Source organism: Erinaceus europaeus, chromosome 19 (genome assembly GCF_950295315.1).
Source record: "Erinaceus europaeus chromosome 19, mEriEur2.1, whole genome shotgun sequence".
Taxonomy (NCBI): Eukaryota; Metazoa; Chordata; class Mammalia; order Eulipotyphla; family Erinaceidae; genus Erinaceus; species Erinaceus europaeus.
This window is the reverse complement of record NC_080180.1, coordinates 1,543,478-1,568,294: the sequence shown is the minus strand read 5'-3', so window position 1 is coordinate 1,568,294 and position 24,817 is coordinate 1,543,478. Positions and strand designations below refer to the sequence as shown.

The 24,817-nt window shown below is 59.0% G+C and overlaps 1 protein-coding gene across 1 annotated transcript; it reads right to left on the bottom strand.

The window, feature by feature from the left end:
- Positions 1-1,596: 1,596 nt before the first annotated feature.
- Positions 1,597-24,479, bottom strand: VASH2 (vasohibin 2). The gene is made up of 7 exons (XM_007534397.3): positions 24,046-24,479; positions 17,226-17,314; positions 14,619-14,675; positions 14,317-14,391; positions 11,567-11,948; positions 9,661-9,776; positions 1,597-1,690 (listed from the first exon to the last, which is right to left on the bottom strand). The coding sequence occupies exons 1-7, from the start codon at positions 24,319-24,321 to the stop codon at positions 1,618-1,620; spliced, it is 1,068 nt and encodes a 355-aa protein (XP_007534459.1). The 5' UTR covers positions 24,322-24,479; the 3' UTR covers positions 1,597-1,617.
- Positions 24,480-24,817: the final 338 nt, after the last annotated feature.

Here is a 24,817-nt window from a genome sequence, read left to right as displayed (position 1 = left end):
GAGCTGAGGCAGCGTCATCTTCAGATAAAAATCAAAGCATCTGGCGACCGTCCCGCCTGGACAGACGGGAGTTTGGTGGCGATAAGCTGACTCTGCCTCTGCCAGCTGCCAGCTCTGTTCTTGAAGAGAAGGATTCAGTGGAGACTCGGCACCCGCGCTGAGGCGTCCTCCAGCCGGCCCCGTGCGAGGCCCTGTTGACATAAAGCACGGCCGGTGTCTGTGAGAGAACAGCACTGGCCCTAGCAAGGCCGCTTTAGGGCCGAGCGAGCTCGTGTGACGCCGGAAGCGAAAGCCCTCGGCTCTGCCTGTCTCCTGGCTTCTTCCTCTGACCATGCAGCTCGATGTGACCATGGCCGCCACTCCCCAAGACCGTCACCTTCAGTCAAGGGAAGGCTGAGTGCTCAGAGACACCGCCGGCAAGCTGGCAAGCAGGCCCCAAGGGTGAGCTCGGAGCTGCTAAGATGGCACTAAAGCCACAGGCCCCCCCCCCCCCCCCGGCCTGGGTGACGACCGCAGGTGGCACTGGAGGTCCCTGGGTGCCTCCCGGACCACAGCGCACTAAGCTGTCGACCACCCGGAGGCTTCCCCCACCCGTCTCTGCATGCTGCGTGGCCTGGACCTCCAAGCCGGGTGGGTCCCGGGAGTGGCCACGGTGGTCGCACGGTGCCCCCGCGGCCTCGCACGCGGGCAGCAGAGAGCGTCCCTGACAACAGGCCTGGCGCAGGGCTTCCGAACCAGGTAAAACGGGGCAGGACGGGTGGCTGGGCCTCAAGACGGGCCCCTGCCAAGTCTCCAGGAGTGTGTCTGGCAGAGGTGACGGGAGACGGCGACTTGTACCGGCGACGACCTCTGGGGCTTGTGCTGCGATCCGCAGAGTTTAAAGGCTCGCAACAGGACACAGCCGAGCCCTGCGCGTCCTGAAGGGGCCGACACCGCCGCCATGAGCGCTGTCCGAAAGAAAGAGCAAGACGCAGCTCCGAGTAACCCCAGTCCTGAGAATGCTCCCGTATTGCCAGAAGGATGTCGGTGCTTTCCAGTAAAGACACCTGCATATAAGGCCTTACATCTCGTCACAGGTGCAGCAGGAGGAAACAAAAAGAATCCCAGACTTTGCGAAGCCTCCACAGGAAGAACCAGAGAGGCAAGACAAGTAAAATACGCACATGTATATATTGCAAAAAGAAAGAAAGGGAAAGAGGAGCGCCGTTAGGGTTGCATATCTGATGTCAAGACGCTGAGGTAATATTGACTGCTTTGAAAAACAAAACCCAAAAACCCACCGGCCTCGGCCTGTTATTGCTGAGTAAGACCGCAGCACTGGGGGGAGGGCGTGAGCTCGCGCCCCAGACGGGACCCCCCTGCCCCCGGGCCTCCGCGAGCCGGGACGCCCTAAGCCAGTCGGAGAAAGCAGGAAACACAAGGGGGGAAAGCTGCGCTTTGCTAGCCGCCCGGCTCTGGACGAGGACGAGGGCAGAGGGTCGGCCACCGCAGGATGTCCCGCCGGGAACTGTCCAGGCGCCCTGCCCTCCCGCGGAGTCCTGGGGAGCCGTCCAGACGGAAGGAGGCGCGGGACCGGGCAGGCGGCCCAGGCGGAGCGCAGAGAGCGGCACCGAGGACCTAGATCCGGATCTGGTAGCCCACTTCGTTCAGGGAGCTGAGCTCAGCCGCCTTCTTCTCCGACAGCACGGGCCTGGGGGAGAGAGGACGGGTGGGGTCTCGGGGGGCTTGACCCTCCCGCACACCTCTGCCTCGCCACCCCCGGAGACGCCAGGACACGGCTCTTGGCACAGAGAATCGCACGGTGCAAGTCCTGCGCTCTACCGAGGAGCCGTCTCCCTGCTCCCCGCTCTCGCCGCCCCCCAGTGGAGGGCGACAATGGGCTTTCCGTGTGGCACCGCTCCACGCGTGGGTCCCACCTCCAGGCCAGACGCGGTCACGGCACAGCTCCCGCACCCCGCAGCCCCGCACCCCTGGACTGCGAGCCAGATCCACGCCCGCGCCCGCGCCCGCGCCCACGGGGAGACTCGTCGTCCCCGAGAGATTCTCCACCGCCCGCGACAGCTTCAGCTTGAGCGTGGGGAACCGAGGGGTTCGGGGTGCACCCACGCACATGCAGCACACCGCTCGGGCCGTCCCCTCTCTCCTGCCCAAACTCGGCTTCTAAGTCTTCCGACTTACGGAACAGCCAGCACCTGGGCGGCTCGGTGGCGGCCACAAGTCCTCAGAGCTGCTGGAAGGAGCCAGCATGTGTGGGACCAGGCACACATGTCACCACCGTGTGCAGGGACCCAGGCTCACTGAAGGGGGCAAACTTCACAAGTTGTGAAGCAGGGCTGCGGGTTCCTCTCTCTTTCCCTGTCTCCGCTTTTTCTCTGTCTTCAGCCCCCAGCAAGAGTTTCTCTTTTTTTTTTTAAGAGTTTTTTTGTTTGTTTTGTTTTGTTTTTGCCTCCAGGGTTATCGCTGGGGCTCGGTGCCTGCACTACAAATCCACTGCTCCTGGAGGCCATTTTTTTGCATTTTGTTGCAGTTGCTGGTGGTGGTGTTATTGCTGTTGTTGTTGGACAGGAAGGAGAGCAATGGAGAGAGAGGAGGGAAGACAGAGAGGGGGAGAGAAAGACAGGCACCTGCAGACCTGCTTCACCGCCTGGGAAGCGACTCCCCTGCAGGTGGGGAGCCGGGGGCTCGAACTGGGGTCCTTGTGCTTTGTGCCACGTGCGCTTAACCCGCTGCTACCGCCCGCCCCTACCCCCACCCCCCACCCCCCACCCCCCACCCCCAGCAGGAGTTTCCACTGCGCCCCCACCTGTCTGGGTGTCCCTAGAGCTCACCCCTTCTTTCTCTCTCTCCACCGTCCTGGAGAAAGACGCATTTTCCCAGGGCGCAGGGCGGGGGCGCGGGCGGATCTCTGCCCTCCTTTCTCCTAAGCCTCCTGGCACCTCTGTCAGCGCCTCTGGGCGCTGCGAAGCCACCTTTATAAACAGCTCCTGCCTGCTCTGCGCCAGGCCTGGTGCTGGGAGGCTGGGCGGCGTAGTGAGCCCTCCCCGTGCAGCGAGTGGGGGACTCGGGCTGGTCCCCAGAGGTAGAGCAGAGGTGGCCCTTACCCAGAAGGCTGTGTCGTCGTCCCCCCACACACACACCCCAAGTCCCTGAGGGCCCAGAACCATGCCGGCCTCTGCATCTGGGCCTCCGAAACGCTCTCGCCAGCCATGTCTTCTCATCACTCCCTTAAGGTCCAGCCCAAAGGCCACCTCCTCCTCGCTCAGTGCACAGACCCTGCAGAGTGACGGCCCTCCGTGCACGCCCTCTCAGCCTCGCCTCCCTCCCTGCTCAGCTGAACAACTCCAGCGCCGCAGCCTAGTCCGCCCACGGAGCTGCCACTGGCCTCGTTCACACCAGCACGTCAGGGCTAGGAGGGCATCACCACATGCCTGAATTAATGAATTAACTTATCTGCTGGAGCAGGACCTCGGGCATGAGCAGCTTCACTGCTCCCAAGGTGGCTTGCTTTCTCTCTTTCTCTCTTTCTTTCTTTCTTTCGTTCTTTCTTTTTTTCTCAAAGAAGAAGATGGAGAGAGAGAGAAAAGGCCTCACAGCTCAGCAACGTCCTTCCATGCGGTGTGGGGCTCGAAGCTGGCACACTCGCACGGCATGGCACAAGACCTGCCCTGGGATCTCTCCAGCCTCTCATTTCATTTATTTCTTTTTTAAAGATTTATTTCAAGGGAGTCAGGCAGTGGCTCAGCGGGTTAAGCGCAGGTGGCGCAAAGCGCAAGGACCGTCGGAAGGATCCCGGTTCGAGCCCCAGGCTCCCCACCTGCAGGGGAGTCGCTTCACAGGCAGTGAAGCAGGTCTGCAGGTGTCTGTCTTTCTCTCCCCCTCTCTGTCTTCCCCTCCTCTCTCCATTTCTCTCTGTCCTATCCAACAATGACAACATCAATAACAACAATAACTACAGCAAGGCTACAACAACAAGGGCAACAAAAAAGGGGGAAAAAATGGCCTCCAGGAGCAGTAGATTCATGGTGCAGGCACCGAGCCCCAGCAATAACCCTGGACACACAAAAAAATAAGTAAATAAAAAGGATTTATTTCAAGAGGGACCAGGTAGCAAGCACACATGGTACAATGCACAAGGACCCGGGTTCAAGCCCCTGGTCCCCACTTGCAAGGGGGAAGCTCTGTAAGTGGTGAAGTCTATCTTCTCCTGCCCTCTCAATTTCCCTGTCTCAAATAAATAATTTTTTAAAAGACTTTAAGAGAGGGGGTCGGCGGAGATGGGCGGTAGCGCAGCGGGTTAAGCGCACGTGGTGCAGAGCGCAAGGACCGGCGTAAGGATCCCGGTTCGAGCTCCTGGCTCCCCACCAGCAGGGGAGTCGCTTCCCAGGCGGTGACGCAGGTCTGCAGGTGTCTGTCTGTCTCTCCCCCTCTCTGTCTTCCCCTCCTCTCTCCATTTCTCTCTGTCCTATCCAACAACGACGACAACAATAATAACTGCAACAAGAAGACAACTAGGACAACAAAAGGGAATAAATAAATAAATATTTAAAAAGAGAGGGGGGGGTCGGGCTGTAGCGCAGCGGGTTAAGCGCAGGTGGCGCAAAGCACAAGGACCAGAGTAAGGATCCTGGTTCGAACCCCGGCTCCCCACCCGCAGGGGAGTCGCTTCACAGGCGGTGACGTAGGTCTGCAGGTGTCTGTCTTTCTCTCCCCCTCTCTGTCTTCCCCTCCTCTCTCCATTTCTCTCTGTCCTATCCAACAAGGACGACATCAATAACAACAATAATAACCACAACAATAAAACAATAAGGGCAACAAAAGGGAATCAATAAATAATAAAAAAAGACTGTAAGAGAGAAAAGTAGACTACACCGCCACTCTGACAGGCGCCGGCTCAGGGACTGAACCCGGGGAGAGACAGCATAATAGTTACGTAAAAAGCCTTTTAAGCCTGAGGCTCTGAGGTCCCAGGCTCAATCCCCAGCACCACCATTAGCCAGAACTGAGCAGTGCTCCGGTCTAGAATAAAAAGAGGCGCCGGGCAGTGGCGCACCTGGTTAAGCGCACACAGTACAGTGCACGGAGACCCAGGTTCAAGCCCTGATCCCCGGGGGTAAGCTTCACGAGTCGTGAAGCAGGGTTTCAAGTGTGTACCTCTCCCTCTCCCCTCTCAATTTCTGTCTCTAGCAAATAAGTAAATAAGGGGGTGGTCGGGCTGTGGGGCACGTGGCTGAGCGCACACATTACAGGGCACAAGGACCCTAGTTCAAGCCCCAGTTCCCACCTGCAGGGGGAAAGCTTCACGAGTGGTGAAGCAGGGCCACAGGGGTCTCTCTGTCTCTCTCCCTATCTCCCCCTCCTCTCAATTTCTCTGGAACTCTATGAAATAAATAAAGATAATTGAAGGGGAAAGAAAGTTTTTTTAATGGGAGGAGGAGTGGTCCGGGAGGTGGCGCAGTGGATAAAGCGTCGGACTCTCAAGCGTGAGGTCCCGAGTTCAATCCCCGGCAGCACATGTACCAGGGCGATGTCTGGTTCTCTCTCTCTCCTCCTTTGTTTCTCATTAATAGATAAATACAACCTTTAAAAAAAATAGGAGGAGCAGAGTGTTGTTTTATCTGTGAGGGAGATGTGACCTGCCCTCTGGAAGCCACCGGTGACACCCAGAACAAGGGGAGGAGAACCGCCGGCGACAGTGGCAGACCAGGAGCGCCACCCCGCACAGCGGCCGCACCCCGGGGCCGCCCAGGCCAGAGCAGTTGTCCCGGCTGCCACCTGCCAGGACCCAGGCAGAAGCCCCGTCCCCCCGCCGCTGCCTCTCCGGGGCCGAGTCCGAGTCCCGCCTGCACTCGCCCAGAGCCTCCCACCGGCCCTGTCTGCAGAGCCTCCCCAGGCCCAGCCAGGACAGGCGGCAGAGGGCTTCCTGGGCGCCGCCTCTGGGAGGGGCGCTCCCCTGGGCACAGGAGGGTCATCCCAGCCTCAGCCTCGTCTGTCTGCTGCCCCCGGCCCAGCGGGCCCAGGGTGAGCTGAGGGGAGCGCTGGCGGCCCGTGTGCCCTGAGCCCCGAGCCGGGCGCCTTCCCAGACAGGGGCCGAAGGGCCCACAGAGAAGGTGTCCTGTGGGAATGAGTCGCTGCTGGCCCACACCGGACAGCTCTGACGAGTGAGCCACTGCCTAGCTGACAGATGACACACAAGTCCCATGCAGAGGCACACGTCTCTCACCTGAGGCACACAGTCTCTCACCTGAGGCACAAGTCTCTCCCTGAGGCACACTGAGTCTCCCACCTGAGGCACAAGTCTCTCACCTGAGGCACAAGTCTCTCACCTGAGGCACACAGTCTCACACTGAGGCACAAGTCTCTCACCTGAGGCACACTGAGTCTCCCACCTGAGGCACACAGTCTCACACTGAGGCACAAGTCTCTCACCTGAGGCACACAGTCTCACACTGAGGCACAAGTCTCTCACCTGAGGCACACTGAGTCTCCCACCTGAGGCACACAGTCTCACACTGAGGCACAAGTCTCTCACCTGAGGCACACAGTCTCACAGTGAGGTACAAGTCTCTCACCTGAGGCACACAGCCTCACACTAAGGCACAAGTCTCTCACCTGAGGCACACTGAGTCTCACACTGAGGCACAAGTCTCTCACCTGAGGCACACAGTCTCACACTGAGGTACAAGTCTCTCACCTGAGGCACAGAGTCTCACACTGAGGCACAAGTCTCTCACCTGAGGCACACTGAGTCTCACATTGAGGCAGAAGTTTCTCACCTGAGGCACACTGAGTCACTTGCAATGAGACACAGGTCTCCCTCACCTGAGACACACTTCTCCCTCACCTGAGACACTGGTCTCCCTCACCTGACACACACTGAGTCTCACACTAAGGCACAAGTCTCTCTCACCTGAAAATATACTGAGTTTCTTACAATGTACCTGCAGTACATTGAGTCTCTCACAGAGAACTGAGTCTCTCACCTGACACACACAGAGTCTCACACTCAAGCATGAGCCTCTTTCCCTCTGAAATAGGAGTCCCTCTCACCTGAGGCATATTGAGTCTCTCTCACCTGACACACATTGACCCATTGAGGCTCACATTGAGGCACAAGGCGCTCTCACCTGAGGTAGAGAGAGTCTCTTACAACGGTCCCTCTCACCTGAGGCACATTGAGTCTCTCTCTCCTGAGGCAGCCCAGCATGCTGAGGAAGAGCTCAGCTGAGCACGCACTGGAGTGAGAGACGGGGTGTAGGGAGCAGCCTCCACCTCCCGCAGCTTTTCTGCACCTGGGTGTCTCCTCAGGCCCCCTCCTTCTGCCCAGTGCTGGGCTGTGGTGGGGTGACAGGCCCCAGCACAAGCTGCCCCTCAGTGCTCCGCAGAGCTAGCTCCCTGACCTCCCATTATTTTCTTCAAATAAATCCACCTGTGAAGGAGCAGAGTGTGTGGTCTGGAAGGTGGCACAGTGGATAAAGCACTGGACTCTCTAACATGAGGTCCCCAGTTCAATCCCTGGCAGCACATGTACCAGAGTGATGTCTGGTTCCTTGTCTTTCTCCTCCTATCTTTCTCATAAATAAATAAGATCTTAAAAAGAAGGAAAGAAAGAAAGAAAGAAAGAAAGAAAGGAAGAAAGGAAGAAAGAAAGAAAGAAAGAAAGAAAGAAAGAAAGAAAGAAAGAAAGAAAGAAAGGGTCGGGTGGTAGTACAGTGGGTTAAGCGCAGGTGGAGCAAAGCGCAAGGACCGGCATAAAGATCCCGGTTCGAGCCCCCAACTCCCCACCTGCAGGGGAGTCACTTCCCAGGCGGTGAAGCAGGTCTGCAGGTGTCTGTCTTTCTCTCCCCCTCTCTGTCTTCCCCTCCTCTCTCCATTTCTCTCTGTCCTGTCCAACAACGACAACAATAAAAAACAAGGGCAACAAAAGGGAATAAATAAATATTTTAAGAATATTAAAAAAGAAAGAAAAGAAAAAAAATTTTAAAAAAGGAGTAGAGTATGAGAGGGCTCACGGGTGGAGGGGACTCCGCTCCCCCTGACACCGTCTCGGCTGACACCATCCTCCCACTCAGCCGACTCTGCCGCCACCCGGTGACACCGAGCCCTCTCCGGCAGGATTAGTCAGTGTGTAAAAACGGAGAGGACGTGGGGCAGGCAGCGGGTGGGAGCAGATGAAAGCCGCTAAAATTATCCGCGGCCTCGGGGCCGCATCCCCGTCTGGGCCACACGCCAGCCTCCTGGGGCACCCGACACACTGAGCGCTGACCTGCGGGCCTCTGCCGCGGGAGGAACCGCAGTGCCGGGCGCCGCAGGAGAGCTGCCCGGGGGCGGTGGATTCTGGGCCGGGCCACATTTGCCACAGAATCAGCTGGGCGACCCCCCCTTCTGATCAAGATGGAGGCAGGGAGGCGGGCGGCAGCGCGGCGGGTTAAGCGCAGGTGGCACAAAGCACGAGGACCGGCGTAAGGATCCCGGTTCGAGCCCCCGGCTCCCCACCTGCAGGGGAGTCGCTTCCCAGGCGGTGAAGCAGGTCTGCAGGTGTCTGTCTTTCTCTCCCCCTCTCTGTCTTCCCCTCCTCTCTCCATTTCTCTCTGTCCTATCCAACAACGACGACATCAATAACAACAATAATAACTACAACAATGAAAAACAACAAGGGCAACAAAATCGAAAAAAAAAAAATAAATTTAAAAAAAAAAAAAAGATGGTTAAGCACACATGGCACAAAGCGCAGGGACCGGCACAAGGATCCCGGTTGGAGCCCCCGGCTCCCCACCTGCAGGGGAGTCGCTTCCCAGGCGGTGAAGCAGGTCTGCAGGTGTCTGTCTTTCTCTCCCCCTCTCTGTCTTCCCCTCCCCTCTCCATTTCTCTCTGTCCTGTCCAACAACAACAGCAGCTATGACAACAACAAGCACAACAACAACAACGACAATATGGGGAAAATGGCCTCCAGGAGCAGTGGGTTCATGGTGCCGGCACCGAGCCCCGGCGATAACCCCGGAGGAAACAAAAAACAAAAGTCCCTGCAGAGTCCAGGCCCCAGGATCCGCCTGACGACTGGCACTGGGGACCTGAGCGCCTCCAGCCTGTCAGAGCCTCAGCGGCCCACCCTGAAGGCTGGGAGACAGCTCGCACCGCAGAAGACAAGACGCACGTCGCCCTGCGCCAGGCCCTGGGTTCCAGCCCCGCCGCCACACAGGAGCTCCGGGAGAGGCTCCATGGGGCTCTCTCAGTCTCTCACATCAAACAGCTGAGCCTGGGAGGGCGGGCAGCAGAGTCACATGTGTGCGAGGCCCCCCACACACGAGTGGTTCACTCCCTGGAGGGCCGAGGACATGCATCTGAGCGAGGGAGTTGTTGTCACCCACGAAGCGGTGAAGTGGTGGGGGCTCCCGGCCTCAGGGCCGGAGCTTGGGAGAGGATGTACCCACGGAGGGCGCAGAGGGGTTAGTCCCAGAGAGATCAAGTGACCGGCTGAGGACACGCGGCTGGGACGAGGGTCCCGGCTCCTTTCAGTCCTGCTGGCCTCCCCACAGCCATGGCCACCCACCGCCAGGAGGGGCAGATCCCGCCTGACGCAGGACGCTGCCATCCCAGCCCACGGACGGACCCAACCCCAGGCCGGGAGCACGCATCAGCCTGGTCTGGGGACACGGTACTCACGACTTGTCTCTCCGGCCGAGCCGTCGCGGGGGACTGGCCTGTCTCCTCCGAGGGGACAGGGACTTGCCCCGGCTTCTCACCGCCGTGGGGGAATGGGCACTTGCAGGCTTCAGGATCTGAGGTAGAAGGGGACGCATCAGCCCAGCGCCCCGCAGGGACCCCGCCTCCCCCCAGGTGTCTCTCAGCCGGCCAGCCTCCTCTGTGGTCCGACGTGGGTGAGGCCGCCCCTGAGGACGGCAGAGAGCAGCAAGACAGATGCCCGACCGCCCAGGTTGTTGGGGTGGGGGCTCCCGCTCCCGAAGGCCTGGTGTCAGATTCACCCACTCCTGGCACCCGCCCCCAGAATGGTTTCAGACCACACAGAAGCCCCCCGCACAGAGCCTGCGCCAGGCCACAATGCAGGCGGAGTCGGCCCTGGCCCACAGGCAGACACCCCACAAGCCTCTGCCTGTGCCCCACGTCACCCCATGACCCAGACACACTGTCCCCCAGGTGTCAGGGCCCAGCAAACCCCCTACCTTCACATCACAGCTCCCCACAACCACTGTGCCTAGGTCTAGGTCCCCCTCACCTCCCCACTACCCCGCCCCCCAAGTCTTAGCCACCCCACACCCCTTCCCCGAAATGCCCAGCTGGCACAACCACTGCCCTCCCCACACCACCGCCCCCACACCTCCTCCCGCCATGCAGCCTTCCCTCCCTCCCACCACGAGGCCCCCACACCCACCTCTGAGAGCATGTCACAGACCCCACACCTGCCCATGAGTCCCCTACACCCCCACACGTCCCCTGCACCCCCACACGGCCCCTACACCCCCACATGTCCCCTAGACCCCCACACGTCCCCTGCACCCCCACACGGCCCCTGCACCCCCACACGGCCCCTGCACCACCACACGTCCCCTACAGCCCCATATGTCCCCTGTACCCCCATACGTCCCCTACACCCCCATATGTCCCCTGTACCCCCATACGTCCCCTACACCCCCATACAGCCCCTACACCCCCACACGGCCCCTACACCCCCACACGGCCCCAACACCCCATACGTCCCCTGAACCCCCCACAAGGCCCCAACACCCCATACGTTCCCTACACCCCCACATGGCCCCAACACCCCACACGTCCCCTACACCCCCACACATCCCCTACACCCCCATACGTCCCCTGCACCCCCACATGGCCCCTACACCCCCACGCGAACCCTGCAGCCCCACACGGCCCCAACACCCCATACGTCCCCTACACCCCCACACGTCCCCTACATCCCCATACATCCCCCTACACCTCCACACATCCCCTACACCCCCACACGTCCCCTACACCCCATACGTTCCCTGCACCCCCACACATCCCCTACACCCCCACACGTCCCCTACACCCCCACACATCCCCTACACCCCCACACGTCCCCTACACCCCCACGTCCCCTGCACCCCCACATGTCCCCTACACCCCACACGTCCCCTGCACCCCACACATCCCCTACACCTCCATACGTCCCCTGCACCCCCACACGTCCCCTACACCCCCACACGGCCCCTACACCCCCATACGTCCCCTACACCCCCACACGGCCCCTACACCCCCATACGTTCCCTACACCCCATACATCCCCTGCACCCCCACACGTCCCCTACACCCCACGCGGCCTCCACATCCTCCGGAGGCCCCCACGCGTCCCCCACACCCCACGCGGCCTCCACATCCTCCGGAGGCCCCCACGCGTCCCCTACACCCCACGCGGCCTCCACATCCTCCGGAGGCCCCCACGCGTCCCCCACACCCCACGCGGCCTCCACATCCCCCGGAGGCCCCACGCCCCCACACGTCCCCCGCACCCCACGCGGCCTCCACATCCCCCGGAGGCCCCACGCCCCCGTGGCCCCAGCAGCCCCCCGCCCACCTTCATGCGCATGTCCCTCGCGAACTTCTCCAGCTCCTTCCGGACATCGGCCCGCAGCATCTTGGACACGTTGAGGACCAGCCGCTTCCACTCGATGGGCTGGAAGCTGTGCGGCTCGTGCGGCACGTACAGCCCGATCTTGACCTTCTTCACCGAGTGCAGGTACTTGCGGTACGAGTCCTCGAAGTCGAACACCAGGTCGCTGAGCGTGCGGAAGGTGGGCGGCTTGTCCATCAGCTCCGCCCGCCGGCTCATGCCCAGCGAGCCGTAGTGCCCGTTGCAGTAGATGCCCAGCACCACGTGGTGGAAGCAGCTGCCCGAGAAGTGCGTCTTGAAGCTGATGGGGAAACGCTCGACGGCCGGCTGCCCGTTGGTCAGGTAGCTGGGCCTCTGGTCAAGGAGGCTGCCGGCCTGGGCACAGAGGGCCCCGCGGGCGCGCCATGCGGGCGGTGCCAACACTGGGGGGCCGGCGGTTCAGGCGGCAGAGTGCACGCTTCACTGTGCCGAGGACCCGGGTTCAAGCCCCCGTGGCCCCACGTGGGAACTTCCCAAGCCACAGAGCAGTGCTGTGGTGTCTCCTCTCCTTCTCTCTCTCTTTCTCTCTCTGTCTCTCCACCACTGACACTACTGGGGAAAAAAAAAAAAAATATATATATATATATATAGACCAGGTGTGGTGGCATACTTGGTTAAGAACACACATTACAATGCACAAGGACCTGGGTTCGAGGCCCTAGTCTCCATCTGCAGAGCTGCAGGTATCTCTCTGTCTCTCTCCCTCTCTATCTCCTCATCCTCTCTCCGTTTCTGTCTCTATGCAATAATAAAGATTTTTATTATTATCTTAACATTTAGTTATTCCCTTTTGTTGCCCTTATTGTTTTATTGTTGTAGTTATTATTGTTGTTGTTACCGATGTCATCGTTGTTGGATAGGACAGAGAGAAATGGAGAGAGGAAGGGAAGACAGAGAGGGGGAGAGAAAGACAGATACCTGCAGACCTGCTTCACCGCCTGTGAAGCGACTCCCCTGCAGGTGGGGAGCCGGGGGCTCGAACCGGGATCCATATGCCGGTCCTCGTGCTTTGCACCACCTGCGTTTAACCCGCTGCGCCACCGCCTGACTCCCAAATAAAGAGATTATATATGCAGGTGTGTGTGTATATATATGATCTGCCGGGAGGGATGGGGTTGTGCACAGAGTCCCAGGAAGACTTCAAACAGACAGACACACAGACAGAGGGGAAGGAGGGAAGGAGGGAAGAAAAAGTGTATACAAGAAAAGAGAGGGGACAAGAGAGAAACCTGACAGTTTTCTTGGTGACAAAAGAAACACACCATGAGATCCCAGCAGGGGTGTAGTGGGAGAGCTCTGGACTCACACATGTAGGGTCCCCAGTTCCATCCCCGGCAATGAGTATGCCACAGTGAGCTTCTGCTCCTCTCTCATTAACAAATAAGTAAACAATGGTGGTCGGGCGGTGGCGCAGCAGGTTAGTGCAGGTGGCGCAAAGGGCAAGGACCGGCGTAAGGATCCCGGTTCGAGCCCCCGGCTCCCCACCTGCAGGGGAGTCACTTCACAGGCGGTGAAGCAGGTCTGCAGGTGTCTGTCTTTCTCTCTCCCCTCTCTGTCTTCCCCTCCTCTCTCCATTTCTCTCTGTCCTAGCCAACAACATCAATAACAACAATAATAATAACCACAACAATGATTTTTAAAAAAAAGGGCAGGGCGGGGGAGACAGCATAATGGTTATGCAAACAGACTCTCATGCCTGAGGCTCTTAAGTCCCAGGTTCAATCCCCCGCACCACCATAAGCCAGAGCTGAGCAGTGCTCTGGTGTTTCTCTCTCTCTCTCTGCATCTCTCTCAAAAATAAAAATTAATAAAAAAGTTAAAAAATAATAATAAGGGCAATAAAAAGGAAAATAAATAAAATATCAAAAAAAAAAAAAAAAGGTAATCTTACAAACAGGGTAGTCTTTTTAAAGGCAGCCTGGGAGTTGGGAAGTCACATGCCAGGCACAAAGATGGGGCTCCCCACCTACGAACTCCAGAACCCCAGAACCCCAGCTCTGCGCCCCAGCCCAGGAGAGCCAAAGTGATCCAGGCAGCATTGATGAACCCTCCTCCCCCCTCGACCCCCAGCCATGTTCTCCCCTCACCCAGGAGGAAGGGGGCGGCCAGGATGCCTGCAGGAGCAAGGGCAAAGCTGCAGAAAAGTCTAGAATCCATTTTGGTGCTGCCAGGCTTCGAGACCCACTCCCCGAGCTGGGCTAGGGACCCTCTCCATCTTCCCTCCATGGCCCCTCCCCATGCTGCTTTGAAATGTCACGCCATCGCTGTGGGGCAAAGGCCGCCCAGGGACATGGGATCCTGACACACGCTGGCTCCAGGTGCCCCCAGACCCAAATGACAAGGTCACCCCTTCAGTGGACACCGGTCCCAGGGACTCGGACAGGCATCCCTGGGCCATCAGTGAGCCACCACCGGGTGGGGGACTACCAGGACTTCCCGCTGACCTGCTCACAAGTCCTGTTCCTCTCCCCACTCAGACCGCAGGAGGCTCTGCCCAAAGTGCTCACGGCGGTCACCTGGGGAAGGAGCCATCTGCTGTCCTGGACACAGGGTCCACCCCCAGAGGGGGACAGGGGCAGCCCCAAGGAGCTGGGAACCTTCCCGGCACATCTCAGAGTCAAGGCGCCCAGTGGAGGGCAGCCCCAGGACGCAGCCCGGCACTCGGGAAAGGATACATGCCCAGGATGACGGCCTCCAGGCACTTGATGGGCAAGGACTCGCGAGTCATCTCCTTGGCCGTTTCCATCAGCCTGCAGGACAGAGCCCGGCCTCAGCACCCGCCAGCCCGCTCCCCTGGGGCGCCTGGCAGGAGTCTGAGGGGTCCATGGTATACTCCCACCCGCCAGGCTGACACCGCAATACCCCACTGCTCTCCCCGGCCTTGGGACCTGGCACCCTGGCATCCTCCCCACCAAAAGGGCCTCGGCGGGCGGCCCTGGGAGACGGCTCACCCACCCTCAGTCTGTGTCCCACTCACCCACTGAGAGGCCTCATCTTCCTGATCTCAAAGAACTGCGTCCCGGTGTGATTGTATCTGTGTGACACGTAAAGGGGTCATGACAGAACGTGACCAAGTTCTGAGGGCGCCAAGCCCGCGGGAGAAGCGACGGGTGGGTGGGGTCTCCCAACATCTCACTCCTGCAGCCCGCCCACACCCCTAGCTGCCGGCAGGGGGCTCCCACGGGTGGGGGTCTCCGCCACCACCGGCTTCGGGCCCTGCTGCCGGAGAGCGGCCTGTCCTGACCCGCTCCTGGAGACCAGCTCTCGGAGAGCGGCAGCTGCCTGGCCATCAGCTTGTCATCGACCACAAGGGCTGGCACAAGCAGCGGCGTCCAGCTAGGAGAGCAGGGTGAGGGGAGAGGAGTCAGTGAGTGGACCAGAGGATGGACGGATGCGGGACAGGTGGGTACAAGGGCAGAAGAAAAGAAAGAAAACAGAGGAGTGAATGGTGGGTAGGTTGTTGAACAGGTAAATGGATGGATGGATGGATGGATGGATGGATGGATGGATGGGAGGATGGGAGGATGGATGGATGGGAGGATGGATGGATGGATGGATGGATGGATGGATGGATGGATGGATAGACGGATGGGAGGATGGATGGATGGATGGGAGGATGGGTGGATGGATGGATGGATGGGAAGACGGATGGGAGGATGGATGGATGGATGGATGGGAGGATGGATAGATGGATGGATGGATGGATGGATGGATGGGAGGATGAATGGATGGATGGATGGATGGATGGATGGATGGATGGATGGATGGATGGATGGAAGGACAGATGGGAGGATAGATGGATGGATGGGAGGATGGATGGGAGGATGGGTGGATGGGAGAATGGATGGATGGATGGATGGATGGATGGATGGATGGATGGGAAGATGGATGGATGGGAGAATGGATGGATGGATGGATGGATGGATGGATGGATGGATGGATGGGAAGATGGATGGATGGATGGATGGGAGGACAGATGGGAGGATGGATGGATGGATGGGATGGATGGATGGATGGGAGGATGGATGGATGGATGGGAGGATGGGTGGATGGATGGATGGATGGGAGGACGGATGGGAGGATGGATGGATGGATGGATGGGAGTATGGATGGATAGATGGATGGATGGGAGGATGAATGGATGGATGGATGGATGGGAGGACAGATGGGAGGACAGATGGGAGGATGGATGGATGGATGGATGGATGGATGGATGGATGGGAGGATAGATGGATGGGTGGATGGATGGATGGGAAGATGGATGGATGGACGGATGGATGGGAGGATGGATGGATGGATGGGAGGATAGATGGATGGATGGATGGATGGATGGATGGATGGGAAGATGGATGGATGGATGGATGGATGGATGGGAGGACAGATGGGAGGATGGATGGATGGATGGATGGGATGGATGGATGGATGGATGGGAGGATGGATGGATGGATGGGAAGATGGATGGATGGATGGATGGATGGGAGGATGGATAGATGGATCAATGGGAGGATGAATGGATGGATGGATGGATGGATGGATGGATAGGTGGATGGATGGATGGATGGGAGGATGAATGGATGGATGGATGGATGGATGGATGGATAGGTGGATGGATGGATGGATGGATGGATGGATGGATGGGTAAATGGATGGATGGATGGATGGATTGATGGATGGATAGGTAGATGGATGGATGGATGGGAGGATGGATAGATGGATGGATGGGAGGATGAATGGATGGATGGATCGATGGATAGATGGATGGATGGATGGATGGATAGGTAGATGGGTGGATGGATGGATAAATGCACATGGAATTGTGATGGGTGGGTGGCTAATAGGTAGATGAATGAATGATGGACAGGTGGATGAATATGGAGTGATGGATGGATGGATAAAAGGAGGGAAGAAGGGAGGAAAGAAAGGGAATGGACAGTAGGAGTCAGGTGAATGAATGGCGACTACAGGGAAAGAATGAAGAAAGAGGAGAGTGGCTGACAGGCAGCTCTGCGGGGAGACGCTGGTCGGTCAACATGCCCGGGGCAGCTTCCAGCACCGCTGGCACCAGACATGCCCCGGCTATTCCTCTCCTCCCCGCGTCTCACAGGGAGCTCTGGCACCTGTGACCAATAAAATATATATATTTTTTAAATCAGGGGAGTCGGTCGGTAGCGCAAGGACCGGCGTAAGGATCCTGGTTCGAGACCCCGGCTTCCCACCTGCAGGGGAGTCGCTTCCCAGGCGGTGAAGCAGGTCTGCAGGTGTCTGTCTTTCTCTCCCCCTCTGTCTTCCCCTCCTCTCTCCATTTCTCTCTGTCCTGTCCAACAACAATGACATCAATAACTACAACAATAATGAAAAATAACAAAAGCAACAAAAGGGAAAATAAATAAATAAATTTAAAAAAATCAGAAGACAGGACGGAAGTCTCAAAGGAAGGAAACAATGACTGTGGTGAGGAGAAGGTGCAAGAGGGATGGGGACCCACCTCTGCCCGTGCCCCTGCCCGCTCCTGCTGAACGGGGCCCTCGGGCCCCCCTGCTAGACTCCTGAGCAGCCCCCACCAGCCCCTGGCTTCCAAGGATACTGCAGCGTCTTCATGTAGCTCTGCACGGCCTGCAGCCAGTCGGGGATGCTCCTCGCCAGCCTGCAGTTGGGCACCTGGGGGATGGAGGGCTGCGGGGCCAAGGGAGGCGTGAGGCGGCCCAGGGCCGGGCACGGGAGCAGAGGACCCCGTGAGGCCAACTGTGCAGGGGCTTCAGAGCGGACGGCCCCTCTTGCCCCTCTTGCCCCTCTTGCCGGGCACCTCCTTGCCTTCCCAGACCTCCCCAGACTCGGCCCAGACCTGGGGGCGGCCCCCACTCGTTGCCCCGGCAGCTGGAGCCTTTCTCGGCTCTGAGGTGTCACAGTGACTGTCACAGCCCAGGGCACAGCCCAGGGGGGAGGGGAGTGTGAGTGTGAATGAGATAAAGTGTGAGAGTGTGTGAGTGAGTGTATAAGCGGAATGTGAGTGTGAGTGAATGAGTGTGTGAGAGTGTGGGAGAACGTGTGAGAGAGTGTGTGAGTGTGAGTGAGAGTGTGAGTGAAAGTGTGAGAGAGTAGGAGTGAGTGAGTGTGAGTGAAAGTGTGAGAGTGAGTGAGAGTGTGAGTGAAAGTCTGAGAGTGTGAGTGTATGAGTGTGAGTTAATGAGTGTGTGAGAGCATGAGAAAGTGTGAGAGTGTGAGAGAAAGTGTGAGTGAGAGTGTGTGAGTGTATGAGTGTGAGTGAATGAGTGTGTGAGAGCGTGAAAGAAAGTGTGAGAGTGTGAAAGTGTGTGAGAGTGTGAGAGAAAGTGAGAGTGTGAGTGAGAGTGTGAGTGTGTGAGAGTGTGAGTGAAAGTGTGAGAGTGGAAGTGAGTGATAGTGTGAGTGTGAATGAGTGTGTGACTGAGAGTGTGAGTGTGTGAGAGTGTGAGAGAGTGTGAGTGTGTGAGTTTGAGTGAGAGTGTGAGAGCTGAGTGAGTGTGAGAGTGAGTGAGAGTGTAAGAGTAAGTGTGAGTGAGTGTAAGAGTGTGAGTGAGAGCGAGTGTGAGTGAATGTGTGAGTGTGAGAGTGTGAGAGTGTGAGTGAGACAAAGTGTGAGTGAGAGTGTGAGTGAGTGAAAGTGTAAGGGAGTGAGAGCCTGAGTGAGAGTGTGAGGATGTGAGAGTCAGTGTATGAGGATGAGTGTGAATGTGAGCAAGAGTGTGTGTGACAGTGTGAGTGACAATGTAGTGAGACACAAACGCCCCCCACACGCACAGCAGGCAGTGTGTCCGTGTGTCTGCCCTGTGGGCGGGTGGGGGTCCTCCCTTTCCGCACCCCTCCCCGGAGTTCACGTCCAGCCCACTGAGGGCCAGGAGCACCTCCCCGGGTCCCCAACGTGAGCAGGGTCTCCGAGGGCTCCCAGGTCAGCCCAGAGGCAGCCGAAGGAGCTGGGGTCAGTGTGAGGGGGCAGCTCCAGCCCCACCAGCCCTCAGAGCCAGATGGCGGGCGGGGTGAGGACAAAGGAACAGCTGGCCCTGAGAATGCGGACCCCACGGCGCCCACCCACCCACCCCGAGGGCTCTTCAGGACAGCTGGCGGCCTGAGCACATTCCCAGGCAGGGAGCAGGCTAGGGGTGGGGCGGCTGAGGGGTGGCGCTCTGTCCCCAGGATGCCTGGGTGGGCCGCCCACCGAGTTCCCTCGAGGTCCCTGGGGCCCTGTCCTCCCTCTGCTGCCTGTCCCCAGCCTCCTGAGCTGAGGACCCTGAACCTGGAGTGGACAGCAGGGGGCCTGCGTGCTTCCAGGGTCCTAGTGGGGGGGGGCCTCCGTGGGCTTCACGCGTGGGGACAGTCAGCGCCCTTGATCCGTGGAGCCACCAAGTGACCACGGCATCAGGCCTCAGTGACGAAACGCAGGGAAGTCACCAAAGGATGAGTCTCCCAGGACTCTTCTTAGGGATGAACGTGAAGTCAAACAGGGACGGTGGTGGGCGGGGGGCACTCGGAGGGACCCGTGGTTCAGGAGGGACGGTCTTGGTGACTCTAGGTGACCGGCAGTGGCTCAGTGGTAGAAGGCTTGCATGCATGCTGCCCTGTCCTCCGCATCACATACGCCAGAGAAGGCTGCCCGCCTCCCCCCCGCCCCCACCGGCCCTCCATCTTTGCCGCCAGCGTTTTCACTGGGGCTTAGTGAAACTCCACTTCTCCCAGTGGGCTCAGGTTTTATTTTTGGTTTTTTTTTTTTGACAAATGGAGACAGAGAGAGGAGAAGGAAGAGAAGGAGGAGGAGGAAGAGGAGAAGGAAGAAGAAAAGGAGAAGGACCGGGTGGTGGCACACCTGGCTGAGTGCACCTGTTACAATGCACCATGGCCCAGGTTCAAGCCCCCGGTCCTCACCTGCTGGGGGAAAACTTGGCGAGTGGTGAAGCAGGGCTGCAGGCGTCTGTCTCTCTCCCTTCCTCTTATAGCCTCCTCCCTTCTTGATTTCTGACTGTCTCTACCCAATCAATAAAGATAATTTAAAATTTTTTTAAAAAGGAGAAGAAAGAGGAGGAAGAGTAAGAGGAGGTGGAAGAGAGAAGGATGAGGGGCATTAGCACAGCGGGTGAAGCGCAGGTAGCGCAAAGCACAAGGACCGGCGTCAGGATCCCGGTTCGAGCCCCCGGCTCCCCACCTGCAGGGGCGTCGCTTCCCAGGCGGTGAAGCAGGTCTGCAGGTGTCTGTCTTTCTCTCCCCCTCTCTGTCTTCCCCTCCTCTCTCCATTTCTCTCTGTCCTGTCCAACAACAATAATAATAACCACAACAATAAAAAAAAAAAAAAGGGCAACAAAAGAGGAAAAAAAGAAAGGGGAATGAAAGAAAGGAAGAGGAGTGGGAGGAAGAGGAGGAGGGAAAGAAGATGAGGAGGAGAAAGAGTAAGAAGAGGAGGCAGTAGAAGAAAGAAGGATGAAAGAAAGGAAGTGGAGGAGAAAGAGGAAAAGGAGGAGTGAGGGGGGAGGAGGAGTAAGAAGGGAGAGGAGGAGGGAGAGGACGAGGGAGAAGAGGAGAACATGACAAACCAAAGCGGTGCTCCACCACCACGTAGCTGTCTCTCCTTGACGCTCTCGTCCCAGAGGCTCGAAGCCAGTCCCTCGGCATGACTCAGTGCGCACCTACCATGAGCTGCGTCCCAGGCTTTTTTTTTTTGTTTTTCCTCCTCCAGGGTTATTGCTGGGCTCGGTGCCTGCACCATGAATCCACCGCTCCTGGAGGCCATTTTTTTCCCCCTTTTGTTGCCCTTGTTGTAGCTTCGTTGTGGTTATTATTATTGCCCTTGTTGGCGCAATTCGTTGTTGGATAGGACAGAGAGAAATGGAGAGAGGAGGGGAAGACAGAGAAGGGGAGAGAAAGACAGACACCTGCAGACCTGCTTCACCGCCTGGGAAGCGACTCCCCTGCAGGTGGGGAGCCGGGGCTCGAACCGGGATCCTGACGCCGGTCCCTGCGCTTTGCGCCACCTGCGCTTAACCTGCTGCGCCACCGCCCGACCCCCACTTTTTTTTTATTTTAAGTCAACAGTCCGGGAGGTTGTGCAGTAGAAGGAACGCCTGGCTTGTAAGCATGAAGCCCAGAGTTTGAGCCCCAGCATCGCATGTGCCAGAGTAATGCTCGGTCTTGACAAGTATCCACAGGCCAGAGAGAGAGCCCCCAAGTTAGAGCCCAGGACTTGCACGCCGGAGACTAGGACATTCCTGGCTCATGCCTGGCACCACCACCTGGCAGAGCTAGACAGTGCTCTGGTCTCTTCCTTATTCTCCCTCTCATATTAAGTACACAAAGAATCTCTGCTCGGGGCTGGGTGGTGGCACACCTGGTTAAATGCACATGTTATGTATAGTGCACAAGGACCCGGGTTCGAGCCCCTGGTCCCCACCTGCACGGGGAAAACTTCATGAGCAGTGAACCAGTGCTGCAGGTGTCTCTCTGTTTCTCTCCTGCCTCTCTTGATTTCTGGCTGTCTCTATCCAAAAAATAAAGATGATTAAAAAAAAAAACAACTTTTCTCTTTTTAAAAACAGACTGGGACAGTCAAGAGAAAAAAGTCCTGGAGACAGAAGAGGGTGGTGTTTCACAGCCAGAGGGATGGCTCTGGCAGGGCCTAGGTGACCACCGGGACCTTCCCCTCTGCCCCTCTTGAGGGCAGAGTCCCCTCAAGCTAGCTCCTGCCCAGTTTCCCTGAAACCCCAGCCTGGACGCTTCTGCCGGGCCTGTTCCCCTGGCCTGGCACTAGGCAGCATCTAGAAGAACCCCCCCCACTTGCACTTTCGGGGGTCAGCTGGGGAGGCCAACAGAGGGGAGGTGGGCAGGAAGAGGAAGAGCCAGCCCACAGGCTAGGATCCCAGGGGAGCATCCTTCCTCCCCCCATCTTGCCAAGAAGGAAACACAAGATGTCGAGGAAGCAGGGAGTCAGGCAGCAGGGTCCCAGGCTCCAGGAGCCTCCAGCCAGGACAGCGTACAGCAGCGGGCACCACAGGGAACCACCCCCGGGGGACAGCTGGGAATGCTGAGGTCGCCTGGGGAGGACAGAGGGACGATCTGGGAATGCAGGGCGGGAGGGGGCGGGGCTGAGCTGGGCCTTGGATCTGGAACCAACGTGGGGGGTGGGCAGGAAATCGCGCTGGGAGACTAGTAGGGGCAAGTAGGTGGTAAATCAGGGGGGTTACTGCTCTTTCCCCCACCCAGCTGGTTTTCTGGATGTTTCTCCCCTGCCAACCCTCCCCATCTTCCCTTCTGGTCTATTATTTTTCAATCTGCTGGCTTGCCTGACCACACAGTTTAGGGGTGCAGCCTGAGACCTCCACGTGTGCAAGACTCACCAGCCGGGAGCCGGGAGCCGGCTTGTCCAGTGTGCCAGCCACATACCTGGCTGTGGGGTCAAGTGCAATAAGAGAGAAAAATAAATAAATAAATAAATAGATAAATATATTTTTTTAAAAGTCAGTGCAAGGGCCGGGTGAAGGCGCACCTGGTTGAGCGCACATGTTACAGTGCACAAGGACCCGGGTTCAGGCCCCCGGCCCCCACCTGCAGGGGGGAATGCTTCACAAGCGATGAAGCAGGCCTGCAGGTGTCTGTCTCCTTCTCTATCCTCACCTCACCTCTCAACTTCTGTCTCCATCCAAAACAAATGAATAAACTGTTGGGAAAAAAAGGAAAGAAGGCAAGTCAACCCCCTCTTGGGGCTGAGTTCGTTCTCTTGTGACCTGGGTGTGAGTGCAGAAGAAGACAACATCCGTGGGAGCTGCAGAAAATGGGGGGGCTTCTGATTTTTAAGACTCATTAGTGGGGGGACCCAGAGCATCACGCTGGACCTCATGCTTGATTGTCAAGTGCCTCGTTCGTCTGCTGTGTCCCCCCTGGCCACAGAGAGGGTCGCTCTGACCAGTGTCCGGAACCGGGGCCTGTGGTCCAGACCTGCTCAGATGCCTGTGTCCGTCCCACTGGTGTCCTGCGGGGCGTGTCCTGCAGTGCGAGGGCGAGGGGGCTGGCGGGGGACTGCGCCCGGCAAGAGAAAGGGCAAGGGTGAAGCAGGAATGCCAGCGTCACCTGCGGCGTGGCACAGACCTGCAGAGCCGGGCACGAGGGGCCCCTCCCTGTGTGTCTGGGAGGCAGGATGACAGCTGCACAAAGTCTGCTCTGCCCCCAGCTCACAGGCAGGGAGGGAAGCTGGCAGAGGGGGGCCACAGAGCTGGACACCCCCTGACCCTACTCTGCATGTGGCCTCGGGGAGGCGGGAGAGGTAGAGGCTGCCCCCACGCTGCTCCCCCAAATCAAGGGGCGACAGGAGAGTCAGCAGTGACACATGAAGGATGAGGGGTGCGGGGGGCACAAGGAGGCTTTCTGTCCGGCTAGCAGCTTCCCAACAACCACAACTCCAACCCGAGGCCTCACAGGAGAGGCAGGAGCCCCCCTTCCAAGGGACTCTGAAAGGCTGGGCCTAACCCACACTGACACCCCGGTTCCTGGGGAGACACAGGGTCCCCAAGAATCTCTGGGGCCACAGCCCCTCCAGGTCTCAGCCCCGTCCCCGGAGTAAAGCTGATCTTGGGTCAGCTCTGCCAGTCAGGGCCCTGTGGCTCACGGGCCAAGGACTTCCAGCCTGACTGGTCACAGCTGTCACCAGGCAGGGGGCACTCTGGGGTCGAGGGAGGGAGCTCCTGGGTGCTGGAAGCTTCCAGGCCCACCACTTCTCAAAGGACACACCCAGCTTTCTGGCCAGAGGGAACTCAATGCCCAGGTCCCCTGGCCTGGCACCCCTCACCGTGGGCCCCTAGGACCAAGCACAATGTCCCCGGCCACTAGGACAGTGGCTCGTGGGATGGAGAGTGGCACCCCTTCTCAGCCACCGACAAAGCTTCCTTCTTCCCTCTTCCCTTTTCTCCCTTGGAGCCCAGAGAAGCTGGGGGGAAAGAGACCAGACCTGTTTGCTGTTTTTGCAAGTTTCAGAGGTGAAAGTCAGTATCATAAAAGGAAAGAGAAAAAAAACTGGCAGAAAGTCTGGAAGTGATTCACTCTGAGAAGTCTGAGCGTTGGCTCACCGGTTCACTCACAGCCTCCAGAATCAGGGGGTGCGGTGGGGTGCTCTCCAAGAAGGAAAGGCAGGTCTGGGAGCCCCCGGGTGGGGGTGGGGTGGGGGGCTACCTGTGGTCAAAGCTGCTGCTGTTTGGGGGTGTGTGGGGTGGGGGTGGGTTTGGCTGGAGGTTGAGAGGAAGCTTTCCAGCGCCCCCACCTCCAGCACGAAAGATTCCAAGACACCCATCTAACAGGAGGGGAGGGGGCCGGCGCCTGGTGGGGTCCAGGAGGGGCTCAGCCCCCTGTCCCCTGCCCCCTGTCCCCTGCGCACGGCCGGCTCGCTCGGCACTGACCTTGGCCAGGAAGGCCGCGTTCCTGATGGCGCCCACCATCTCGCCGCCCTGGGGGTGCACCTTGGCCACGTGGCCCCACATGCGCTCCCAGGTGTGGCTGTCCATGGGGAAGCCGCTCCTGTTCACGTGGAACAGCACGTCGCCGTCTTTGTCCTCCTCCTCCGAGCCCCCGCTGGTGGCCAGGCTCACGGGCCGCGCGTGGCTGCTGCGGGAGCGGGCGCCCTTGGCGCCTTTGGGGTGCGGGCAGCGCTGGGTGCCGGCCGCCGCGCCGGTCATGGTGGGGCGGCGCCTCAGCGGCCCCGGAGGGCGGCCTGCTCCATGCTGGGGGGGCGCGGGGGGCTCAGAGGCCGGGCCTGCGGGTGGCGAGGGGACTCAGCCCAGGGGCGGGGCGGACGGACAGGCCCGCCCCCAAACAGCCGGAGGGCAGAGCCGGGGCGTGGAGGCTGCTCGGTCCCCGCCGCCCCGCCCCGCCCCGCACACCCACCGGGGAGGCAGAGGGCCAGCCTCCCTGCTCGGGGCCGGGCCTCCAGGAAGCCCTCCGGGAGCCCGCAGCCGGGTTGGTGGAGGGAGGGGGCACAGCGCCCGCGCACCCTCCTCGGCCTCGCGTGTTGCGCACTGGGGGGGGTGGGGGTCGCAGGGGGAAGCAGGGGGCGCAGGGGGGACACGGGACGCACGGAGTGGAGGGGCTCGCCGGGTGCACAGAGAACGCACGGGGGTCTCGCAGAGGGTGACGGGCTCACGGGGGTGCTCGCGCGGGAAACAGGGCACATGG

What these genes read in the sequence shown, in the direction of transcription:
- VASH2 (XM_007534397.3), bottom strand. Translation starts at nt 24,321, where the DNA reads ATGACCGGCGCGGCGGCCGGCACCCAGCGCTGCCCGCACCCCAAAGGC. An exon ending in ACGCGGCCTTCCTGGCCAAG is followed by an intron (nt 17,315 to 24,045) that starts GTCAGTGCCGAG and finishes TTGGCCCCGCAG; the next exon opens with CCCTCCATCCCCCAGGTGCC. An exon ending in AAGATGAGGCCTCTCAGTGG is followed by an intron (nt 14,392 to 14,618) that starts GTGAGTGGGACA and finishes TCTGTCCTGCAG; the next exon opens with GCTGATGGAAACGGCCAAGG.